Source organism: Monoraphidium neglectum (genome assembly GCF_000611645.1).
Source record: "Monoraphidium neglectum strain SAG 48.87 unplaced genomic scaffold scaffold01053, whole genome shotgun sequence".
Lineage (NCBI taxonomy): Eukaryota > Viridiplantae > Chlorophyta > Chlorophyceae > Sphaeropleales > Selenastraceae > Monoraphidium > Monoraphidium neglectum.
In genome coordinates this window covers 1-17,282 of record NW_014012575.1, presented here as the reverse complement: position 1 = coordinate 17,282, position 17,282 = coordinate 1, and the positions used below count along the sequence as shown (strand labels likewise).

The 17,282-nt window shown below is 63.5% G+C and overlaps 3 protein-coding genes across 3 annotated transcripts; 1 reads left to right on the top strand and 2 right to left on the bottom strand.

The window, feature by feature from the left end:
- Positions 1 to 627: 627 nt before the first annotated feature.
- On the bottom strand, positions 628 to 2,384 carry MNEG_6475 (hypothetical protein; the record flags this gene model as incomplete). The annotated part of the gene is made up of 5 exons (XM_014045053.1): positions 628 to 654; positions 730 to 998; positions 1,374 to 1,410; positions 1,939 to 1,980; positions 2,328 to 2,384. The coding sequence occupies 5 exons, from the start codon at positions 2,382 to 2,384 to the stop codon at positions 628 to 630; spliced, it is 432 nt and encodes a 143-aa protein (XP_013900507.1).
- Positions 2,385 to 3,793: 1,409 nt separating this feature from the next.
- MNEG_6474 (Kinesin-like protein KIF17) lies at positions 3,794 to 10,774 on the top strand (the record flags this gene model as incomplete). The annotated part of the gene is made up of 13 exons (XM_014045052.1): positions 3,794 to 3,841; positions 4,017 to 4,103; positions 4,389 to 4,553; positions 4,807 to 4,862; positions 5,096 to 5,287; positions 5,484 to 5,607; positions 5,787 to 5,960; positions 6,360 to 6,614; positions 6,960 to 7,193; positions 7,504 to 7,647; positions 8,068 to 8,187; positions 8,578 to 9,787; positions 10,044 to 10,774. 13 exons carry the CDS (start codon positions 3,794 to 3,796, stop codon positions 10,772 to 10,774), a joined length of 3,540 nt encoding a protein of 1,179 aa, XP_013900506.1.
- A 1,458-nt stretch (positions 10,775 to 12,232) lies between these two features.
- MNEG_6473 (hypothetical protein) lies at positions 12,233 to 15,186 on the bottom strand (the record flags this gene model as incomplete). The annotated part of the gene is made up of 6 exons (XM_014045051.1): positions 12,233 to 12,717; positions 13,282 to 13,583; positions 13,851 to 13,930; positions 14,122 to 14,319; positions 14,571 to 14,797; positions 15,072 to 15,186. The coding sequence occupies 6 exons, from the start codon at positions 15,184 to 15,186 to the stop codon at positions 12,233 to 12,235; spliced, it is 1,407 nt and encodes a 468-aa protein (XP_013900505.1).
- Positions 15,187 to 17,282: the final 2,096 nt, after the last annotated feature.

Here is a 17,282-nt window from a genome sequence, read left to right as displayed (position 1 = left end):
GGTTGCTTGTGGGGTGGAGGTCTCGGGGTTTGCGTAAGGAAGTGGTGGAGGCAGATGTGAGGTGAAAGATATGCGGGGACCTCGACAAGGAAGGGGTGCGATGCAAAAGTTTGGATGGGTGAGGACGGCGGCGTGCTGGCAGGCAGGCGGCAGCAGGCGGGTGTGCGTCGCTCCCAGCGCACCTCTCCACGCGCTCCTTGACGATGGGGCGGTCCTCCACCTGGGCAAACTCCTCACGGCCACACACCTTGGTTTCGCAGGGCCCCGGGGGCGAGGGTGTTTGAGGGGGGCCGTTCAGGTGAAAATGTATCAAAGGGGTGCTGTGGGGCTCAGGGTGGGCAGCACTACTAGTGGCTGCGACAAAACAAAGCTCAAGGCGCAACGGGGGCAGCAAGCGAAGGGCTGAGAGTGCTTATTGGTGGTAGGAGTGTGTATATGCGGTGGGGTTTCATGGGTGCCTGTCTGGCAGCGTCACTAAACGGATGCCAGGAGGTGCGAACGAACGGGTAGCCACCCCGCGTCACCTGCTTTGGGATACGTGGTGACAGGCAGGTGACGAATGGACAGCCGCGAGGCAAGCAGTTGATCCGGTCACAAAAATCTTGATGACAACAAGCCACTCCCAAATCATGCGCGCGTGAGCTTCACCCAGAACTGACAGGTAGGGAAGCCGGAGGCGGGAAAGGACCCGAATTCGCGCCTCCCTGACTTCTCCCCCCTACTCCGCACCTCCGGGCCGACGGCCGCCTCGGCGCGGCCCGCCGCGCGCTCTGCCGCGTGCGCGGCCCTCTCGCCAACCCCCTCGTGCGCCGCGAGGCCCTCGCCGGGGCCCATCCCCGCGCCGACGCCCGCGGCCAGCGGCGCGCCACCACCCAGGCCGGCTCCGGCGCCGGCGCCGGCGCCCATGCCCGTGCCGGCAGCGCCCAGACCCTCGGGGCCGGCCATGGGCCCGCCCTCCACGCGCACACGCTCGTGCTCAACCGCAACGCCAGGCTCGCCTGGAGGGGGTAGTAATAATCAGTGCATGATGCAGATGAGGGCCAACGAGTCCGCAGGCAGTTAGAGCGGATGTGTACCAGAAGCAGCCAAACGTCAGGGAGGCAAGCTGTGCAGATTAGGCAGCGCATGCGCGGCTGCCCGATTTGCGGTTTGGTGAATGGGGTTGGCGGCCATGCGCGCATGCGCCCTGGCAGGCGCGATGCGCAAAGGCGCGCAGACGTGCATCGCGCGCGGATGGGGCCAGCGTGCTTTGCGCCATTCAGCCCGAGGGGCGATGCCCGCTCCGGGCTGCGGGTGCGTGGCCACATGCTGCATGCACAACGGTGCATACAGCAAGGCGGCAAACCCTCCATTATCTCCACAGCAGTCCTCACCCGTCATGGCGGCGGCGGTAGGGGTGTAGCCGGGCTCCTGCGTGTGGGAGGTTTCGGGAGGTTTTGACAGGCTATGAGGATCTCGCGACCTCGCCGATCACGGCCATACATCACAATCCAGGAGGAGGTGTGCGAGGTTGTTTGGGGCTCGGTGGGGGGAGGTGCAAGAGGGTGGTAAAGCGGTCCAGGTTCGGCGGGACCAGAACGTAAGGGACCAATCCCAGCACAGGGGCGGATCTTCGAAGTGAGGGGTGGATGGTATGGAGGGCAGCACGCTTTTGCACTCAATTGGCCCCAGCAGATCCGCAATGCTCTCGCCCAGCAGCCCCGCAGGCCTCGGGGAGCAAAGAGGCCGGACTGGCGCCCCAGGCGCATTGCAGCTCATGCGGGCGCTCGCGTTTCTGCCGAGCGCGCGAGCCGGGCCGCTGGGACAAGGCGGGTCCTGCCGGCTGAGTCATCGCGGATGCAAACGGGAGTCGCTATCCTCGGACGTGATTGCGCGCGCCGCATGGATGGCTGGATTGCGCGCGGCGCGGGTTCCCATCATAAGATTGCGTTGAATCACCGTGCCGTGGCGCTCGGTGTGGCGGCCAGGAGTCACGGCTTCCTGGGAAGGAGGGCGGGCGTGTTGGGATGGTGGTGGGGGGTCGGATGAGGGCAGGGCTGAGCGGCTGTGTAGCGGCGATAGAGGGCTGCATGAAGGGCATTCATGCGCTTGCCTTGATCTTGTGGCCGAGTCCCATGGTGACTGGTGGCGGATCGAGGTCGAGAGCGTCCCGAGTCTGATGCGAGATCGAACAAGGGTAGACTTGCGAGCTTGAACGGCTCAACGGCTGGTTCGGGAAAGTTTTGAAGCAGTGATAGATCATTTATCGCGCTAATAGTCCCTAAATGAGCCAGCCACAGCTGCACCTGGCACCCTGGTGACACGTCCTGATGTCAGCGGTGACGCACTTGTGCGCTGTTCTCCAAGCAGAAGCCCTTGGAGTGCTGCTGCACAGGTAATTGCATGTTTTGTGAATGCTGGTAACGGACGGACAGACAGGCACAACAGGAACAACTGCGGCGCAGCAAGAATGCCAACACAGCCTGCCGTTAGTTGGCAAAGTGCTGCAGCTGCTTATATTCGTTTCATGACAGGCAGGCCGCATGATTTTCCACCATTAGAGTGCTTTGTCGCCCAGGCTAGGTGGTCTGTGAGGTTTATACTGGTGACCGAGGGCTGAGGGTTTTTTGACTGCGCTGGCACACTCATGGCGCTGCCTGCCTTGGCTTGAAACCATCCGGCCCTCACACTGATACGACGGACCCACTGCAAAAAGCAGGCAATGTGTGCCATTCTGACAGGTCATGTGTTGTCTAGATTGGCTTGATGGGCCGTTGAGGGCATTATGTGCAGCACCACTCTTGATCACGGGGCGTGTGCTGTCGAGGGACCGCCCGCAATTGTTGTTTTCCAGCTTTGGGCGCAACAGGACGGTCAGATGGGGCGGGACACTTTCCACGCGCCGCGCTGTTTGGGGCCGGCAGGTACGCGCCGCACTGGTGCGGCCAGCATTGTACAGGGACGCCGCGGTTGTAGCTCAGCTCCTTCAGGTCAGAGACATTCATTGAGCCGGCTGCATATAAGACTGAAACATGGTCAACATTGCAACCCGTGGTTAGGCCGCTCTGGATGCGAGCAGGTGCGTATCTGGTGTGTCTCAGACGACGGAGGCTCCATCCCGCGTCACTTCATGCACGTGCTTAGTCAGCATACCTATCTCAAGCGATTCACACACATGGTTGTGCAAGCCGCGCTCAACATGTTGTGAGAATCATCTGCGCATCAAGTCTGAAGCACGAGACTTTTGATTAAGCGAAGCGGCATGCAGTCCTACCTGCAACCACGCAAGCAAATGCGTCGAGGGGCAAGTCGATCGCACGCCGTGGCTGTGGTGCCGCTGCTCAGCACATCAACAGCGACTACTAAAAAAATGGTAAATCATTTAGCACACAGTTTCCACGTACCAGTAGCGCAAACAGTGATGAATCTTGATCGTTTGATGGCGAGACTGAGAACTCAGCGCAAAGCAGCAAGGACCCTGCGCGCGAGATGTACCATTCAAACTACGACCTTTCTCTTGATTTATAGTACGGACCAACGGGTCAAACGCGGTCAACCGAGGCAGGTTGCGCATCAGCCAGCTCGGCACCGATGCATTTCCTATCATAAACTCGTCAAGCTATTTGAGCACGCAACTTATTTTTCTTTGATATCTTAAGCTTGGGCTCGGGCGAGTGCGCAGACGTCGCACCACAACCCGCACGGCGCACTGCTGTGCACCGCTGCTGCTTCTGCTGCTGCCGGGGCGCCGGTGGGCTGCAGCGTGCGCGCGCATCAGTGAGGCCCAGCGGCGCCGCAGCGGCGCGCGCCCCGAATGGAGGAACAGCAGGGGGAGGAGGAGGCGCAGCCCTGCCGCATCCAGGTGAGCGCAAAACTGCGGCAACCCCTTCCAGTGTTGCGCTTGACCGTCTCTTTGCCAGCAGCGCCGTCGCTCGCGCCTGCAACCCTGCGGCCGCGATTGCCGCTCACATCACGACGCACATGCAGCATGCAGCGCAATCAAGAAAACCGGCCGCACCTGCTGACGGGGGGCGCAGGTGGTGGTGCGCGTGCGGCCAGTGCTGCCGCACGAGAGCCTGGGTGACGTCGCGGTGACGTGTGCGCCCGACGGCACCAAAGTCCAGGTGCGGGCGGCCGCGGCGGCAGTCGCCGCCCAGGCAGCGGATTGTGGCGGCGTCTGCTTGCCACCCGGAGGTCCAGAGAGCGCCGTGGATTGGTCGTTTTTTGTAATCTTGACGCAGAATGCGTCAAGGGCTGCACCCTGCAACGAGGACCCGAAAACGCTGCGGACGCAGCGCAGCATCAACAACCGCCGCCTCGTCGCAGCAGCAAGGCGGTGGCGGCCGGGCTTTGCCACGTCAATTTCTCCTCACCAAAGCAGCGCCCTCCGCCGCGGCCCTCCAAAACAGGTGCTGCTGCCAGAGCGCGAGGGCGCCAAGCCCCAGCTCCCGTCCCCTCACGCCGCCTCGGCCCCTGCGTCCGGCCACCGCGAGCGGAGGGGGTCCGGCGCCGCGGGGGCGGCGGACGCTCGCCTGTATGAGTTTGACGCATGCCTGGCGGGCGCGACCACGCAGGTGATGGCTGCAGGCGAGGTTTGCGAGCACGACAGGCGTTTATTGAGCTGCCATTGATGCTACTACGCGCCCTCGCAGCGGGGGCGGCGGCTCGGGTGGATTGCGCGCCCACCCGCTGCGGCGCGCCTCGGGGCGGGGGCGACACATGCGTTTGAAGCTGGACGAGAGCTCGGGGCACTTTGCTTCAAGAAGCCTCGGTATTTACCGCCCGCCCTGCGCCCGGCGCGCTGGCCTTCTCACTGCGCGCGTGCAGGCCCAGCTGTACGATCTCTGCGGGGTGGAGGAGCTGGTGGAAGCTGCCCTGGACGGGTGAGAAGCTGCGGGGCAGACAGGGAGGGGAGGGCGGAGCGCCTGGCTCGCCATTGCCACTGGTTGGAAGCTGCGTGGTCGGAAGCTGAGGAAATGTTCAGTGCCTTGATGGATGGCTCTGCAGGGCAGCTGCTTCGACAGGCGCGGCCGATGATGACATGTACAATGGTTCACACGCCTTTGGCCGTCCCCCTTGTCCATCCACCACGCGTGCGTCGCCGGTGACCCCGCAGGTATAGCGCCACAGTCTTTGCGTTTGGTCAGACCGGCAGCGGCAAGACCCACACAATCATCGGGCCGCGCTTGGGGCTGCAGGGGTTGGCAGCGGGCAGCAGCCAGCAGCAGCAGCAGCAGCAGCAGCAGGCAGATGATGTCACCACATCATTAGTCACTGAGGAGGACGGGCTGCTGCCGCGCTGCATCCGGTCGCTCTTCAGGCGAGTGGAGGGCCCATTCTGCCTGCCTGACCCTGCCTACGATGCCAAACGCTGCCTCTTCATGTACTCATGCTGTCTGCTGGCATGCTCGTGCCTTCAGACGCTGGCTGTGTTTGACTTCATTTTCTTCACTTTTTGTACTGCCTGCTTTCTCCATCGCCGGCCTGTCTCAACCAATTTGCAGCATGGCGGCGGAGAGGGCGGCGGATGCTGATCATGAGATCGAGGCGTCCTGCTGTGAAGTATACAACGAAGCAGTGGCCGACCTACTGGCGGCGGACAGGCAGCAGCAGCAGCGCCCGATGCAGGTGCGGTTATTTGGGGGCCCGGGTGGTGGGGGCCCGTGGAAGGCCGCGTGCCTGCATGGCATCGATGACGCATGCACGTGTCACCAAAAACGATGGTTTGCACTTGAACACTGACTGGCCGCCGCCCATTCATGTGGGACACACTCATGCTTCAAAACCACCATTTTCCTGTCTGTCAGGTGAGGCAGGACCCGCGGACCGAGGCCTTTTACGTCGCCGGCCTGACGCAGCGGCGGGTCGCAAGCGGCCAGGAGGCGCTGGGCGCGATGGCAGCGGCGCTGTCGTGGCGCCACACGCGCGCGCACCGCCTCAACGCGGCGTCCAGCCGCAGCCACTGCCTCATGACGTTCACGGTGAGAATTCCTGCACCCAGGGTGCGGGATAGGTGGCAGGTGGACATGAGTACATGGGCGGTTTGCAATGCTGAAATCACCCTGCATCCCGCTTTGCAGCTTGCCTGCTCATCAAACAATTGTTCTATAGCTCCATCCCACACGATTTCCATTTGCTTGCAGGCTTTGCGTCGCGCCGCCTGTCTCGCCAACTCCTAGTTGCTTAACTGCCCAGGATCCATACTATTCGCAAAGCCCCGCCAACGGCCTGTCATTGCGCGCTTGCTGCAAAAGCCCTCCCTCCCCGCCTCCCACTTTCCATCCAAAGTGCATGCGCCTCGGAGCACGCACGCGTGCGCGCCACATCCGCCACCCCCCACCGCTTCCCCCTCCCCCTCGCCGCCGCCGCCGCCACGCCAGGTGCGGAGCGAGGACCGGTCCGGTGCGGGCGCGCGCGGCCGCGGCGTGCGGCGCTGCGGCAAGCTGGTGCTCGTGGATCTCGCGGGATCCGAACGGCTGCGGGAGACCGGGAGCGGGGGCGGCTATACCGCTGGCGGCGGCGGCGGCGGGGGCGGCGGCGGCTTCGGCGGCGGGGCCGGCGGGGCGCCAGGCGGCGGCAGGGACGCGCTGCGTGAGACAGGGGCGATCAACAAATCGCTGTTCACGCTGGGCCAGGTGGGCGCGATGGGAGGTGTCTAATGTTTTCTTAGCATTGAGCTTGCATTTCCCGTTGCGAAAATGTGGGGGGGGGGCAGGAGAACCGTTTAGGCAGGCAGGACAGGGGAGCAGGGTGCAACATGGGCCTGGGGTGCACAACAGGGCTGTATGGCCAGCAAGGCAAGGGTTGGGTTTTCAGGGGCCTTTTGGTTCAGCACAATTCCAAATTGGCCAGGATTTGCTGCGACGCCGCCTTGCCGAGACCCGCACCCGCCCGCCCGCACGCCCCGCCTCCCTGCACGCCGCCTGCTCCCGAAACCAACCCTGCGCGCCGGCTGTCAACTATTATCCACTCCACGCCAGGTCCTGTGCGCGATGGCGGGCGGCGGCGGGCGCCAGGGCCACTCCCACGTGCCATTCCGGGACGCGCGGCTGACACAGCTGCTGTGGGACGGCCTGCGGGGCAGCGGGCGCGCGCTCATGGTCGCCTGCCTCGCGCCGCTGCGGCGGCAGGCTGAGGAGAGTGCCAACACGCTGCACTTTGCAGGGATGGCTCTGCGGGTGCAGGGGGAGCCCGTGGTCAGCATCGATCCGGAGGTCGGTTGGTGGCCGGAAGTCGGAGAGACGGGCTGTCTCCCTGGTTAAGGGAGCAGTGGGGGGGGGGTCCCTGGGGGGGTGTTTTCAAGGCTTGCTCTGGAAAAGCGCTGCGAGCCAGGTCCGGCTCGTAGCCCACTGCGTTGCGCGGCGCAGGAGTCTGGCGTCGTCGCCCGCTCGGCGCTACTGCCCGCATCGGCCAATCCCCGCCGCGCCATGCCAAAACAAACAAACGCTCAAACCTGCGTGCGTAGAATGTGGCTTTTCAGGGTCCCTGTTTGCCACATGTGGCGTTTTTGTCCACCCCCCGCAGGACCAATTTGTGCTCGAGCTGCGCGGCACCATCAGGGCGCTCCGCGCCGACATCCGCTCGCTGGCCGGCGCGCTGCTTGCGGTCGGGCAGCCGGGCGCTGACGTCAGCGCGGTCCTGCAGTCGCTGCCGCCGACGCTCGTCCAGGTGGGGCCCCGCCCTTGAGCCGCACCTCCATGCACACGACGTGTCGCTGTGATGTTTTGGCCACCTGTTGCTGAACCCCTGTGAAGCTTGTGTTGGGTTGCTGGCATTGAATCCTGTCCAATGTGTGTGTGTGTGTGTGCATGTGTGTGTGTGTGTGTGTGCATGCGTGTGTGTGTGTGTGTGCATGCGTGTGTGTGTGTGTGTGCATGCGTGTGTGTGTGTGTGTGTGTGCATGCGTGTGTGTGCATGCGTGTGCATGCGTGTGTGTGTGTGTGTGTGTGTGTGTGTGTGTGTGTGTGTGTGTGTGTGCACATATGAAGGAATGCTGGCTGGGGAGTGCAATTCGCAGATGTCACCCCGTTCCCTGCCGTTTCGCTGCCATGCTTCGATTTCACTGTCTCCACACGCCGGCCTTTGCAGGATGCGCTGCGGATGGGCGTCGCCGGTTCCGCGCCGACGGGCGACCAGGCGGGCTGTGGCGGCGGCGCTGCGGGCGCGCGGAGAGCGCGGGCGACGACGAGCAGCGGGCGGCGCAGGGTGGTGAGCGCTTGCTGTTTGTGGCTTACTTGGTGGTTTGTGTTTGTGTGTGCGTGGGTGCATGGTTATGTGTGATGGGGGGAGCACGTGTATGTGCGTGCTTGAATGTGTGCTATTGTACATGTACGCAGACGTGATAGCATTGATCAAGCCTGTGCGTGCGTGCGTGCGCACGCGTGCACATGTCCATTGATCAGGGCCAAAGCATCTGCCCGGGCGGGGCACTTGCCCCCACCACACGGGCCACGGCCACCACTTTCCCTACCACATTAGGTGCCGCACGCACCCAACAATCGCCCCCAGTGTGTGTGCGCGCACACACGCTTGCCCACGCGCCGGTTGCCCCCTCACACATGGAAACATATCTGCTCTGCGCCCCCTCCCTCCTTCCAGCAACAACCCCAGCCGGCAGGTCTTCTCGTGGGTGCCCCAGCCAGCCTCTCCGCCTCCCTGCCCGCTGCCAGCGGCGCGTCCAGCCCCCTGCCCGGCAGCCCCGCCCGCCGCGGCCCCTCCCCGCTCTGCACCAGCCCGGGCCCCTCCCGCCAGGGCACCGGACAGCGCCGCCGCGGGCCGGCGGCGGCGCCGGCGGGCGCCTCTTGGGGCAGCAACGGCCGCGCGTCCCCTCTGCTCGGCGCCGCACCGCCGGCCCGGACGGGCGGCGGCCCCGGGTCGCCGCTGCTGCCGCGGCGGCAGCCGGCATGGGTCGGCGCGTCCGCGTTTGCGCCCCTCCTCGGCGCACCGCCGCCGCAGCCGCCGATGCCGCCCACGTCTCCGCCGCCGCCCGGCGGCTGGGCGGGCGCGACAGCGTGGCCCCTGCTGCCGCCGGGTGGCAGGACGCGAGGGCTTCAGACGGCGCCTGCCGGCGCGTTTGCGGGGCTGGTGGGGAACCAGAGGAGAGTGGATGACCTGCCCCTCTCAAGCTTCCCCGAGCTGGCAGCGATGGAGGCCGCGTTCCAGCTGGGCAGCTCCCAGCTGCTGCTGCATCACGGCGGCGCCGTCACGGCCGGGCATCAAGCCTCGCCAGGCGGCGGCAGCGGCGCGGTTGCCCTGCCTCTGGTGGCCGCAGCGGGACGCGGCGTTGCAGGAGCAGCGGGCCTTGAGGCGGCTGGGGGGCAGACGAGAAGCAGTGGGCAGACCTCGCCGTCCCACCCCAACCAGCAGCAGCAGCAGCAGCAGCAGCAGCAGCAGCAGCAGCAGCAGGAGCAGCAGCAGCAGCAGCAGCAGCAGCAGCAGCAGCAGCAGCAGCAGCAGCAGCAAGAGCAGCAGCCCGACCCCACTGCCGTCTCCTGGGCGCGCCTCAACCCCTGGTTCGGCTCCGACCAGGCGATGACGTCAGCGGCCTACGCGGCCCACGACGATCTGATAGCAAAGGGCGCAAATCCTCGGACGGACGCGTACTTCCGAGGTATTGAGGCAGCGGTGGAGGCGGCGCTGCCCGAGGCGTGGGCAAGGTGGCGGGCGCGGGGGCGGCTCGAAGGCGCGAGGGGCAGAGGAGGCTCGCCGGAGGCGGGGGCGCCGCCGCTACAGGACGCGACGCGGGCGGCAGCAGGCGGCGGCGGCTCGCTGAAGCAGCGGGGCGGCGGGGGGGCGCCGCTGCGGCCAGGTGGGCGGGCAGCGGGGCTGAGGCGGGGCCGTGTTAGGGGGCCTCCATTTGAATTCCCCATGAACCCGGATAGCTGCCGCGGAGTCCCCATGTCAGGGGGCGCAAGCTCGATGCGCCCCCTGACCTCGACAAAGCAGCTCCGTTGACCAGAGACCACGGCTGTCCAACACTAGAAGCATCCCTCAACAACAAAAGTCACACCCCCTTGCCAATCAAAAATCGTTTGTCCCCTCTGCCCGTCCTTTCACCCCCTCAGGGTTGACCATGAGTCAGCTGATGGCGCACCCCCAGCTGGCCCAGATCAGCGCTTACAGGGCCGCACAGACCCCCGGCCCAGGCGCCCTCCCCGCCTCCCCCAGTCAGCACTTGACAGCAATCCCAATCGGGCTTCTGCTGCAGCCACGCGGCGGCGGCGGCGATGGCGCCGCAACAGCGCCAGCCGCAGCAGCGGACCATTATGCTGGTGGGGAGGGAGCGGCTTTGCAGCAGCAGCAGCAGCAGCAGCAGCAGCAGCAGCAGCAGCAGCAGCAGCAGCAGCAGCAGCAGCAGCAGTCGCAAGCGCTCCAGGCCTCCGCGGCTGCGGGCGTGTCGGCGCTCTACGGCCGTCCCTTGCTGCACCCAGCCGCCCCACATGGCGACACCTCACCCGAGCCGCCCTCTCCTGGCAGCCCGGAATATTGGACCCGACCTCCCAATCCTGGCCAGGGCAGCGGTGCGCCGGCCATGCCTCTTGCCGGCGCCGCTTGGGGCGGCGGCGGCGGGGCCGTTTGGCAGCCGCGCGGCGGCTACGCGGCGTGGCGGCCGGGGGTCGCCGCAGATGGCGCATGTGTGGCCGGCGCGGGGTCTGCCGAAGAGGCGCGCAGGGCTTACAAGGCGGAGAGGCAACTCGTGATCGACGAGCTGCGGCGGGCGCGCGAGGAGGCCGAGCGGCAGCGGCGGGCGATCCTGCTGCAGTTTGGCCGCGCGGTGGGGCGGCAGTGGCTGTGACGTCGGCGGCACTCCACACGTGCGGCGCGGCCGGGCGCGCGTCGCGCGTTGCGTGCGCCGCTGTGCGTGCTTTGCCACTTGTTGTACTCATACGTACTGTGCGATAGTACTGGCTAGTTGCGTTCCACGTCTGGTTTTCTGTGCGCGTAACAACAAACGCCAGCTCATAGCATTCACAGGGTTCAGGATTGCGTGAATTGCGCCGGTGAAGTGGCACAGGTAGAGGCCGTCGAGCGCCGGCCCATACAAGCATGGCACAACCAACAAAGAGTCACTGGCCCTGGTAGCGGGTGGCAACTGCTTGAAGGTTATGCGAATCAGCCGCGTATTGTGTGGGCACAATCGGCATGCAGCCCGGGGCAACTGTGCTGTCTAGCATGGGGCCGCCACCCGTCTGGTTGGCCGGGGGCCACCCCCTCCCACTGCGTCGTCCCTCTCATGCATGCATACAGTCGTCACTGCCGCCACACCTGTGGTTGTTTGGCGTAGAACATTTTGTGCGCTGTCACAGATCTATTACTCACGCCATGCCATTACTCACCAATGGTGCGCATGCATCAGGTGGTCAATCACGACTGTTCTCCTTGCATGCAGGGTTGGCAATGCCTGCGTTGCCGTGGCTTCCGTTCTCGCAGCAGTGCCGTGGACGGCACACCGCAATTGCAGTTGCATGAGTTGCATAACTATGTCATGAAAACAAAGCCACTCGTCTTGTTGCTTGCCCGTGTCGTGGCACACACAGGAGCAATCTAGTACTCAGGATAGACGCATGGTATGGGCACATCCATGCAACGCATCAAGGCTGACAAGCAAGAGCTGTTCAATGGTGCATGAGGGGGACAGTGGGTGCGTCGTGCAGGCTTTGAAACATAAGGCACTGAAAATGGGTGCCAAGCGTGCATACCATGCATGCATACATCTGCATGGTTGATGGACAAATTCGTCATGCGGTGGTGTCGTGAGTCAGCCGGATGAGGTAGGTGTGCCTGTTGTTTGGTCACTAAGTGTGACACCATCTGTGGATGTATGTGAGACCACAATGCTGGGGCCCAGCATTGGTAGGAAGCGCTCCATCCGTCAAGAGCGACTCGGGACATGTGCCAGAGTTGGCGGCACGCAGCCAAAGCACGGGAAATGCATACAGGTGCATGCCAGGTTCGGCAGGAAGGGCAAGAAAGCCCGACAGCTGGGTGGCTTTGCGTGGTTTTTGATGCACAGTAAATCTTGATGTGAAAGCCAGTGCGCTGTGGCTGCTGATGAGCGTGCGTTTCAAGTGAAGCCTACAACGAGAGGCACTTGGCCGAGCGGGAGCCCACGCTTCACGGCACGTGCGTGTGCAACCGGCGCGTCGCGTGTAAGCCCAAACGCGAAAGCAAGTTGGGCATCACAATCTTCAGTGCTCATCGTTGCCAACACCGTCTTTCTTGCTTGCCGACGGCAGTATACGCAGGTTCCTTGTCAAATCTTGTACTTGGCGTATGACAGGTTTGGCCCGAGGGCAGGACCGTTCAGGTCTCTGCCACTGACTGCCTCGCTTATCTCCACCGTCTGGCACTTGCTGTCGACGAGCACGGTGCCCTCGCGCTCAATCGGGGGCAAGCTCTTCGCCGGCGCCGGCACGCCTGATATGGTGACGGTGACGCTCTTGCCAACCTGCAGCGGCGTCGTCACCGCAGGGGCCGACACAAAGCCGGCGGTGGAGGATGTGTTGCAGCTGACCTGCGCCGACTGCAGAGCTGTGGTGTCAGGGGCCACAGACACGACGCCGGGCGCGCCGGGTCCGAGCCCCACGTTTTGGATTGTGACCTTGAAAACGAGTGTGTTGTCGGGCTTGGTTGTGACGATGGTCGTGACGCGCCATTCCGGCAGGGGCTCGGCCAGCACCAAGTAGTCTTGGTAGAAAATCGTGTCGGCTGTAGTGAGGGCCTTTGTCGACCCGCAGTCTGCGGTGGCGGGCCGTCCAGCCGTGCGGGGCGCGTGCAGCGAGGAGCGGCCGTCAGGATGCACGGGTGCGGGGTGCGGGGTGCGTGCGCGTGGCGTGCATGTGTGGAACCAAGGGTGCGTGTGTGTGTCAATATGGCTGACTTTTGGGACGCCGGACTGGCGTGGCAGCTGCTGTGGGACAAACCCGACGCATTGCAGCCACCAATTTTTTTGGATTGTGGTGGTTCCAGGCTTGCAAGGTGCGCAACTTGGGGGCTGCCATCACCCTGCTTTGCTGAAAACATCTAATTCACTGTCTCCATGCGACCCGCCCTTGCTCGCGAGTGGATGCGACAGCGACGCCAAAGCATGCACCCTTCACACACACCAGCCGGCCATGCGTTGCTTGAATGATTGCTTGCCCACAAATCAACCTCGCTCAGCAAGCAGCCGCCGCTGATTGCGACCAGCAGTCCGGGCACACTACAGCAGAATAGCGCCTACAAAAGGCGGTACAGCACAAGCGCAGGACACGTGCACATCAGCACACGCGGGGCAGCACACGCTGGAGCGCGGGCGCCCACCTGCGTCGAGAGCGCCCGCCAGCGTCCTCCACCCAGGAGTCGCGGGTGCGCGGAGCCCCTTGACGACAACGGTCTTGAACTTGCCGTCCGGTTTTACCACGACGGACTTGAACTTTGAAGTTGCAAACTCGGCCGTGGCGCCGCACGAGAAATTGAGCGAATTGAAGCCGGGGGACGCTGCCACCTGGAAAAACTTGATGACCCCCACCTTGGCATCGAGGCTGCCTTCGTTCTCAACATCAAACCGGATGCCGAAGGTCTTGGACGGCAGCACCGCGTTGAACCAGAACACGCCCTCGTACCTGGGGTGGGGGTTTGTGGATGGATGAGGAGGAGGGGGGAATGATCGATTCAGGGTATGCTGTGCTGCACGCTTGCGGTCTCTCCCTCAGGCCCCCTGGCATGGGCGACAACCGCAGGCAGTCCCTTGTGGTCGCAGTACCTTGCTGGTGCACTAAGAAATGTTTAGGGTTGACTAGATAGAGGCCGGCATGTATGGTGCTGGTTCTTCACTCACGCCCCAGCCAGCAGCAACCCATGCAGCTGCACAGATGCGTACAGCACCACACCTGCCGTTCTTGGCCCAGTCAACCCCGGCGAGGCTGAGTCTGGACACCGGGACCGCAGTGACGGTGTAGGGGTTAGCAAACTGCGGCAAGAGGGGACGACTTTTGAAGCGTGATCGCGCGACGGGCCTCTATCTGCCACTCCACACACCGCGCCATGCACCCCCGCGGTTGCGACATGAACACGTATTGCCAAGGAGAGGTTCGGCATTGCAATGGCGATTGCTGCGGCGACTGTGCAGATGAAAATCACCCGCGCATGGGTGGTTGTTACCTGGGTAAGGAACGGGATGGGGTTGAGCTTGCAGTCGCTGTCCACGAAGGCGCGGAGCACGCGCTCCCCTGCGCCCTGCGGCGCCTTGAGCTTGCGCACTTTGATGATCCGCTCGCCGCCCCCTGGAATCGGTGGCACGCGCAGTGTCAGGTCGCCGGTGGCCCCGCAAGCCTGGAAGGCGGGCTGGTCGACCCACACCTGCGAGAGCATGGGATGACGCGAGTGTGGGGCACCAACCAACACGAAACGATCAATTCGGCGCGCTTTCGAGATCACGAAAATCAACCAGGGGGCTGGCTGGTCTTCAAGAGAGCTCGAGTCGCGCGGCGCCTCCGCTGCGCGGGTCGCAGTAGTGCCGGCGCGCGCAAGGCGGCAGTGGAGGTGGGCGTTCTCGCCCACGGCGCATGGGCCTGGGCGAGTGCACGCGCCGCGCGCTGGCGCCCGCACACCTGCAGGTTGACCGCGGGGGACTTGTCGCCGCCGAAGTTCTTCACGGTGATGTCGATGGTCAGCGGGCCGCCGCCGGCGGGGCTCCTAGGGCGGATGTTGAATCGGTCCACAAAGAGGCGGGCGGGCCCCACTGCGGCCTGGGGCGCGCCTTGCTGTTGCTGGGCGGCGATGCTGGTGGGGCCAGTGGCAGGCCTTTTTACGATTGCAGAGGGAACCGGCGCGGCGCCTGGGTTCCAAAGCAAGGCAGTGAGGCAGGGGTGTATTCGGGATGGTGAGCTGAGAGGAGACGGCGTGATGAGCACTGGGGGGTGACGTGTTGCAGATGGGTGGGGCGGCGTGCGTGTGTATGTCGCGACCGATTGCACCAGACGGCAGAGCTGAATGCGACCCCAAAAGGCAAGACCGCTGGGTGGTTGATGATTCAGCTCGGATGCGAGCGTCGCTCCTCGCCCCCATGGTCAATGCTTCTCAGCCTCGCTGCCAGCCACTGGCGTGCCCACCTGCTGTCGCCGCCCCGATGGCCACCAGGCCAAGCAGCAGCAGCGGCAACGGCGGCGGCGGCCGAAGTCCGCGCGGGCCGATTGGCGCACGCAAGCTCCGTGCTGCTGGGGCCATGGCTCAAATGTCGCTGGACGCGTGTGCCTGTTGTGCAAGGTGGCCGACGCCGCGTTGTGCCAATGGCGCAATGATGGCGTGCACCCAGAACCCTGCCAGCGTCGGCGCGGTCGCGACCACAATAAGCCGAAACAAACTGCAATTTTACTAACAAATTGGTCCCCAGCCACGCAGATACCACGCAGAAAGACGCGTGGCTGGCGACCACCTGTCACCATCGAATTTCGAGCAGCAGTGCGGTCAGGCTCAATATTTATTTGAGGGACATAAAATCATCTTTTGCGTATCGCACGCTCACCTTCTGCGACAACGGCGCAGCGTTGCTCACGTCGCCTACAGCGCAAATTTGAGCGATATACCGTATGTGAGGCCTATAACACCGAATAAAAAGCACGTAGGTTGTTTATTGTGCAGGCTTTGCGACAATCGGAGGGGTTGGCGGCTCACTCCATGGCACCGCCATGGCCACAGCCACGCACTTGCGGGTCACCCCGGCATCGCCTCGTCACTTCTTGGCCACCGCACGCCGCGCCTGGGGCCGCTGGCGTAGTGTGAGGCGCGCGGCCTACACTTTTGCAGCAAGCGCTGTGCGACGCGCCATTTGAGGAGAACGCACGAACACGGACGGTGCCGTATGAAGGGTGATGCCGGGCGTCATGAGGTGCGTCGGACTCAAAAGCTAGCATCACCTGCACACAGCGCTTCCTGGGATGACCACAGCGCGAGGGGCCAGCCATACAAGCCTAAAGATTGGTGGGCGATGTATCCTGGTAAGGCCCCAAGCTGCACGCAATTGGCTCGCATTGTGGGGGTCATCGCGTCCACCGCAACACTCAGCTGGCGGTGCCGCAGAAAAAGAGCCGGTGAGCTCGCTCCTTAACCCTTTGGGCCCCGGCCTCACACGCTAATTCTGATGGGTGCACCACCCAGAGCAGCTTGCATGGGAAGCGGTGGCGTGCGGCCGCCTTGTATTAGTTATATTACGTCTATATATATCCTTCAACGCGATCTCACAACATATCATCCGCGTGAGGAGAGCAGCGACATTGATCCGAGTCGTGACAGCGCACCGAAGCGTAACAATGCTTAGCAGCGCGGCGCGCGCGATAAGGGATCTTTTACAAGTTACTCAACGATATAGTGTGCACTGTGTACGTTGCAGACATCGAATTTGTGCGGCGACAGCGCGGGTGATGCAGGCAGTTGCGCTGCACCCCAGCTTGAGAGCAGCCGTCGTCCAATTGTGCTCCATAGCACTCGAATACATAGATGGTGGTATTATTATCTTTTGAGGAGCATAAATCCGGCTACAGGCTCTGCAGCACCGTCTGGGCACACCCAGTCACCCTGCGCACCAGTGACAAACATGCCCCGCCTGCGTCGTCTGCACACAGCCTTCAGCCGGCCAAGGGCACAAAAAAGTTTGTTTTGAGGTTCTACTAACATATAAGCGCCGAAGAGGCATCATTAACCCACGCATGGTGCCATGGATTGAGGTGCAGCAAGACTGCTTTTGCGGTCTGCATCAACTACAGGATTTGGGCTGGGACCGGCTGCATCCACCGCGACCATTCAAACATAGCAACGGTAAAATCATGTATGTGTAATTGAGCACACATACACGCGTGCGCACTGCTGAAGCACATGATCTCCGCGGTGCTCCTTCAAACTTTGCATTTTCGCATCTTATGGGGCTTGGCTATCGCATGGGCGTCAGTTCTGGTGTATTGACCTGATTGGACGCGGGCGGAAGTGTTTTTGCGGTCTCGCGCGGTACTGCAAGGGGCTTTTGGGAATTAGAAACCCAACCAGGCAGCGGTCTATCCGGTTTCTATCCTGCTAGTTGCGGGTTGCGCCCCCCGGCGCCCCCCGCCCGCAATCTGGAGATGAAGGGGCACCTACTGCAGCTTGCAGAAGGGGATTTGGTGCTGTGAGCTGCACACAGCAGCTTGGCAAAGATTAGGCCCGTGCTCACGGGCACGGTCGGGGCTCAGAGGGTTAAGCCGTGGCTGGTGCACTCCAAAGCAACACACCCGCATCAGTGCGTGCGCCGCACTGACACGCGCCGGCGGTCGTGCGTCGCTCAGGGAGGATTA